This window comes from Thalia democratica, chromosome 6 (genome assembly GCF_965202585.1).
Source record: "Thalia democratica chromosome 6, ktThaDemo2.hap1.1, whole genome shotgun sequence".
NCBI lineage: Eukaryota > Metazoa > Chordata > Thaliacea > Salpida > Salpidae > Thalia > Thalia democratica.
The window spans coordinates 36,155,390-36,162,471 of NC_139170.1; the positions used below are offsets into that span (position 1 = coordinate 36,155,390).

Sequence of the window (7,082 nt, forward strand, 5' to 3'; positions counted from 1 at the left end):
ATGATCTATCTTTATTAATAGACTTAATTTGATTTTATTCAATTGTTTAAGAAAAGTATAAATTTAAGCACAAACTGGTCTTATAATTTAAGAAAAATATTTTTTTTTTAACTTAGTAAATATATTTTTAGGTACAGACGGAGCTGCTTCCATGACAGGAGTTAAGAATGGAGTAGGACAAATTCTGAAAAAAGATAATCCCAGGCTTATAACAATATCCTGTACAAATCATGCTTTGCAAAATGCATGTTTAACTGCAACCAAAGCTACAATACCTAATGAAGTAAGTATTAAAACTATTTTATATAAATTATTAATTCAATTGTTGAATGAGAATTTCAGTAAGCTGCATTTATTCAAGTTACAAAGTTGTTTTTTTATATTTATTTATGATATTTTATTATATTTTAATATGTTGTATTAAAAAAAACCATTGTTGTTGAATAAAAGTGTGTATACTTTTAAATTAAATAAGGTTGAGGAGCTTATTAAGAAAACGTTCAACTACTTCAAGTTATCTAACACAAGAAGAAGTGACTTTGAAAATTTAGGTGTGTGTATGACGGGTGAAATTCCGTTAAAATTTAAAGCCTTAAGCAAAACTAGATGGATATCACACTTTCCATGCATTGAAAGAATTTTATTGAATTGGGAAGTACTCAAAGCTTTTTTTAATGAAGTAGGTATTAAACTATTACTATAAACTTCAAGACGCTTTAATAATTAGAAAAATTATTAGTATAAAACTTAAACAATCCTGTTTTAAATTATTTAGCATTTTTACAATTATATTTTTACAAATATCTATAAATTTAAAATTCAATCTGCCCTGAAACTTAGTAATCATATGTTTACTAAGGTAACATTTTATTAAATCAAATATATAATCAGAAGATATATAATAAATGTTTAAAAGCACAAATTAATTAACATAGATTTAATAAGAATATATATCTTTTTAAACAAAACTTTCTTTGTTAATGAGCCTTGTTTTATAAGTATTAGTGTTTATTAACTATAATGATGTTTGTTATCGAAATTTTTATTCTTACCTATAACATTTGTTTGTATATTAGCCAGAAAGAAGAAGAAACGATTTACATGCTGAAAGTATTCGAAAAATGCTAAATAGCAATAGATTAAATTTTGTTTTTAAATTTATGGGCAAAATTTTAGAGAAAGTTAGTTTCTAAGACCTATTATCTGCTTAATTATGAATTAACACCAACCAAATTTAACCAACCAAATTCAAGTAAGCTTAATTTAGATCACAAGGCAACTAAGAATAATTTTTAATTTTAGGCTATTAATAATAAAGTTTCGTTTGATTTTATATCTACAACATTTTGGCGTAAATAAACATTATTTTTTAATTAGTAACGCAAACAAACGTACAATAACGTTCTTATAACAAAACATTACTAACATTTTGTTAAAGGTTTAGTAGATTCAAATTTAGATTGGATTTTATACAGAGTAAACAATATAAGTAATTATTATCAATATTTTATTTTTTTATTAATTTAATTGTTAAATTATTATTTTACTATATAAATTAAGTTGTAGTTACTAAAATTTACATTTTTTTGTAGCTAACCTTTTGGAAGAACCTATCTTTCATGTAGAAGTAAACGAAGTTTATGCAAATTTATCCATTAGTAAGAAGGCAGAGGTTAAACTAATTAAAATTCACGTTGTTTAGTCAATTGGGTTTATTAACAACTAAACTTAATTGATTTTTTTTAAATAGGATTTGTTTAATGAGAATAATTTCTGAAATGGTTTTTACTTTACTTGAAAAAATTTTAAGTCAAAATACAAGTTATTATAATAACTGTGTTTTTTTTTTACATAATTGTTTTTTTTTTCAGTAAATTCTCATACTTTACTTAAGTAATTTACTTAATGTTGTGTATTACACGTGAAAAAATTTCTGTTAATGACACGCTACGGTTCTAATCTGTAACTAATTTTCCTATAATTCCAACATTTTTATAATTAATTGTTTTAATACAGGTAAAAAATATTTTTCAAAGTTTTGTTGTAGTGTTTATAATTGAATTGGAAAAAAGAATGCTGCAAAATCTTGAATTTATGGCTCAGTATGAAGTTGTAAACGATGCTAGTTGGTATTAAATATATCTTCAAAAAATAAAATAACTTATTTAAATATCATTAAAACTTATAATTTTTTAAAGGCCTTAAATAGACGGATGCCGGATATTGAGAAGTTTTTAGAACATCCAAAAATTAAAAAATTGTTTGAAGGAAACCACAGAGATACTATCTCACTTCAATACAAAAGTTTGCATGGACGTCATCAAACAAGTATCGGTTAGCTAAAGGAAAATAACAATAGTAACCTACTACTTAAATATAAATTAAAATTTTCATTGTTAATGTTAAACAAGTTTTGTAATTTAGTAAACATTGTAAATCTACCGAAAACTAAGTTCTGATAAAATAAAAACATGATTTATTATTGTAAGAGTACACTTACAATTGATTATGTACATAAAAAGTTATCTGTTTATTCTTAACAGATAAATCAACAAACGTTAACTTTTGGAGCAGTGTTCGCGTTGAATACCAAGAACTTAAGGAGTTAATGATGAAACTACAAACGATACCTTTTAGTAACGCGCAAATCGAGCGAGACTTTTCCTTGATGAATATCTCGAAAAACAATAGACAATCTAATATGGGCCATATTTTGTTAAACTCCTTAATGATTATTAGGTAAGTAAAAATTTAATGTATTTGGATTTATGTCTTTTTATTTTAACCTATTTATTTCATAGAAATGAAATTTTAATGTGTAATTTAAACTGTAAAGTTTTTAATCATTATTTAGATTATTTAATTTTAGTTAAAGTTGGGTATGCAACTCGATGACCGAGAGGTCTTTTTGTGTACCCGGATCCTTGAAACAAGAAATTTTTGAATTTTGTTTTGTTATTATTCAACAAACCTTATCATTTTGATTTTTACTTTTAAAAAACATATTTTATTATAGGAGACATAAAGGCCCTATTAATAACTTGTTTTTTTTAATGTAATCCAATTAAATTAATATTTTGTATTACAACGATTTGTTTTATATAATTTTTTTTCTTTTATTTTAAATATAAGGGAAGAATAAATGCATAATAAGAATTGAAACATTTTTTTGCTAAATTTATCGGTATATTATCAGTAAAATTCAATAATATATATCACTAGTAAAAGTTACTAGAACTTTTTTAACCAATTTTAGTTTAGGTAGTTTTTTAAATTTTTTATTCTAATTAAAACTATTTGTACAAGGTTAAAAAGCTTGGCGTTTGCTTATTATTTAAATATTATATAGGTTGTTGTCTTTTTAGATAAATTAAAGTATAGTGTTAATCTGTTTGTTGAATATTTTTATCATAAATATAATATTGGTAAAGTACAAAATTATAACTCAATGTATGGTTTATAAATTACTCTTTTTCATTCAAAGGTTCAATTCAAACATTAGTAATAAAAAATTCCTACAATTACTTTTTACATTCTTAAGCCAATTATTACCCAAAATTATAATAAATTCTATTTTTCTCAGATCAACCTGCAAAAGAATGGAGTTATGCTGTGACAAATTTCCACTTTCAGATACATTGATAGAAGAAGTTGGTAAGTCTAGTTTGTACAAACCAAGAAGCCAAGATGTCAATGAAATCTTGACAAACGAAGAGTACAGCAAATTTAAACCTTCAAATTTGACAATGTTTGCAGCAAACAATGTAATTGAAAATTTCAACAAAATTTTTGCGTGTTAAAAAGCAGTTAATTTAAAAAAAAATGCTTTTCATTTAAAGTCAATTCACTATTTTAAAAACACTTTTACTTGAGTGACTGTTAAAGCATTCTACTGTTTAAATTTGTTGTGACTGTATTTTATTCAAAAATTTCAAATTTGTTTATTTACAAAGTTTTGTACATTAATTGCTAAAATTTCTTAGACTATTTGTACTTTTTTACATATTTTGTAGTAACAATAATAAGTTCAATAATAATCCAACCGTTAATCGCGCTAATTTTTTATCATATGAGTATTATGCTAAATTTCTTTTGCCTAACAAACTTTAAAATTTCTCATTTTCTTAGTTTTTATTAAGTATTTTTTAATACTTAAAATTGTTATTTTAAATTTCCGTATTAACTTTTGTATTTTTTAAAATTTTTATTTAAAATTTTAGGTTTTTAAACAAAACATTTTTACTTCAATTCAGCTTTTTTTTTAAACAATTTTCTTTATTTACCAATATAGATTTTTTTTAAATTGCCATAACTGCTAGTTATTGCAATACAAATTAGTTTAAGTCATAGTGCTGTAAACTGCCCTTATGTTATGCACTTGTTCTTTTATTAATAAACATATAAAATTAATCCAAGCTCTTTATATATATATCAAAAAAGTATGTAGAGTATATAGCTTGTATTAGTATAATATATTGTATTGTCGAAGGTTTGTATAATTTTTTTAATTACAATATATCCTAGTTTTTATTTTTTCACAAACTTTGAAACTTGAATTAAATGAATAAACCTAGAAGTACATAAGCAACTTACAAAAATAAATTACTTTTTAGTTAACTATACTTACAAATTAAACATTGAAAATGGTTTAAAACTTAAAGATAAATGAAATAAGTAATACTAGTAACCTTTTAGATTTTTTTTCTCTTAAATAAAGTTTTATTTTATGAAACAAATTAAAGTAGTTTAACATGAATTCCTTTAAATGTACAATTTCAGTCTTTGCTTTATATCATAGTCATTATTATCTAATAAAATATCTTTTCACTAAGTTAACATTTTTAGCTGCGAATATTCTTACTGCAAAAGCTTTAGTATAATTAGATTGTTATAAAACTTATAGCAGAAAATATTTTTAATTTAGTTTAAAAAAGTAAATTAAGCTTAAATCTTTAACAAACCAGTTAAACTGACCTTATTTTTTTTCATTTAATAAAAATTTAAGGTATATAAACAAATAAATTTTTGATAAAAATTTTCATAAGAAAAAAAAATGTTAAAATAAGTAAGTAAATTGTAAATTAAACACTTATGTAGTTTTTCACTTTAATAAAATTTTTGCAGGAACAAAAAAAAATTTTGACTTTAAGAAATATAAGACAAGACGTGAAAGTTAGTTAAAACTTAAAAAATTAACATGCATTATTAAAGTTTTAAAATTAAAAGAATTACTCAAGCGTACGATTTTGTATTATAAATTTCTTTTTTCTTCTAGCTCTCTCACTTTTGCGCTAAAACTTTGCGTCTATTTGTAAAGTTCTTAAATGAAGAGAATAACTCGAGCGCGCTCCAGCGTACCACTCACTTTTCACTTTACTTTCTTTTATTTCTCCAAATTTCTCTCAATTTACTATAGAGCTTTAAAGCGCGTGTTTACAATTAAAACAGCTGTATTTAACTGCCATCTTGATTATACCATGTCTGGTTGGTACCTTATGTATTCACTTAATTGAGTATTTCAAAACTTATTTCAGGTACAAACCCAATGTTGAATACTTTTAATCTCTGGATTTAAAGTAAGCTATTTACAATAGAAAAAAGTTCTGAGAAAATAACTTAAAAGGAAGCTACTTATACTATTCAATGAATACATTTATAGGTCAATATTCCCATTATGTATAAAGAAATTTTGAGAGATATTTCATTGTTATAAGTATCAAACACTGATATAACAGATCTGATAATAATTACTGTAGATGAGAATTTAATCAGTCATTAACTAAGTCTTATTTACATTAGATAATGTAATATGTTACTTGTGTGAAGTAAATATTTAGTAAAAGTTTTCATAATTTAGAAATTGTTTGAGGTTTTCATACTACATACAAAAACAAAGTGTACTTTCACTCCTTCTTATTGACATCATCAAAATACTTTATTAAGTCCAATTCAGGGTTGCCACACACTCAGGGAACTCAGGGAATCTCAGGGAATTTTCAAACTGTAGAAAATCTCAGGGAAACTCAGGGAATCTCAGGGAAACTCAGGGAATTTTGGCATTTTTCTTTTAACTCAGGGAAACTCAGGGAAGTTTTGATTTTTTCTTTAAATTTCAGGGAAGTTTTTGAAAATCTCAGGGAAATTTTTTCTAGATCTAGAATGAGGTTTAGTTAATCCAGTTTCAATATTTTGTTCAAAAGTAGTAATTTTTATTATTTAAGTGGTTATTTAGAATTTTTTTAGCCTTGCGGCTAGTTCTTCAATATTCTTAGTATTAGTTGTCTTCTTAGTATTCATTGTCTTAGTATTAACATTGTTGTATTAACACTCGATATCCCAAGCAAGTATAGAGATTTAACAAGAGTCCTTGAGGCTGTTTTTGTGCTTCACAATGGCCAGGTAAGTGTTGAACGGGGCTTTAGCTTAAATAAGGAAGTAATATCAACTAATATGGGAGAGATGACAATAAGGTCTCGAAGAATGATCAAAGATCATCTATATGCAAACAGTCTAGAACCAAGCACAGTTGAACTAAGTTCTGAATTGTTAAAATTTGTAAAATCTTCTAGGGCCCAATATTTTGCATATCTTGAGCAACAGCGCTTTCCTAAAAATGTTCCAAATAAAGGTGATGCTTTGAGCAAGTTAAGAGAACAAAAAAGTAAACTTACAAAGCAACTCAAATGTTTGAATGAAGACTATGACAAATATACTGCAGATGTTAACAAACAGTCTGATTTAGAAGCAATGAAAGAATTATTAGCAAGAGGAATAGCTGCTAAGGAAAACGCAAATAAACTTGAAAATAAAATTAAAACTATTGATTTAGAAATAGCATACTTAAAAAAACAGTATTAAGATTTTTTTATTAGGTAATATGAAATTGTTTTAAAATCAAAATTATGTTTTCAGTTATTTAAAATAGATTGTGTATGAACATCTAAAAGACATAAAAAAAAAATTTAATTTTAGATTATTTTGTATCAGTTGTTAGGTATTAAGTTGTACTTTGATATGAGATATTTCTTTAGCTATTTCTTTAAACTTTCTTTTTGCAGGTTTTTTTACAATAATGTTAAGCT

General features: G+C 24.3%; 1 protein-coding gene and 1 long non-coding RNA gene across 2 annotated transcripts; both read left to right on the forward strand.

Moving 5' to 3' along the window:
• The first annotated feature begins 255 nt into the window (after positions 1-255).
• LOC145839441 (uncharacterized) lies at positions 256-1,166 on the forward strand. Its single transcript, XR_014370063.1, has 3 exons — positions 256-283; positions 476-679; positions 1,077-1,166. It is a non-coding gene; the product is annotated as an uncharacterized LOC145839441 (long non-coding RNA).
• Positions 1,167-1,631: 465 nt separating this feature from the next.
• On the forward strand, positions 1,632-3,800 carry LOC145839031 (uncharacterized). The gene is made up of 4 exons (XM_082946644.1): positions 1,632-1,672; positions 2,199-2,334; positions 2,544-2,739; positions 3,584-3,800. Exons 2-4 carry the CDS (start codon positions 2,214-2,216, stop codon positions 3,798-3,800), a joined length of 534 nt encoding a protein of 177 aa, XP_082802770.1. The 5' UTR covers positions 1,632-1,672; positions 2,199-2,213.
• Positions 3,801-7,082: the final 3,282 nt, after the last annotated feature.

What these genes read in the sequence shown, in the direction of transcription:
- LOC145839031 (XM_082946644.1), top strand. Translation starts at nt 2,214, where the DNA reads ATGCCGGATATTGAGAAGTTTTTAGAACATCCAAAAATTAAAAAATTG. An exon ending in ACGTCATCAAACAAGTATCG is followed by an intron (nt 2,335 to 2,543) that starts GTTAGCTAAAGG and finishes TATTCTTAACAG; the next exon opens with ATAAATCAACAAACGTTAAC. An exon ending in AACTCCTTAATGATTATTAG is followed by an intron (nt 2,740 to 3,583) that starts GTAAGTAAAAAT and finishes TATTTTTCTCAG; the next exon opens with ATCAACCTGCAAAAGAATGG.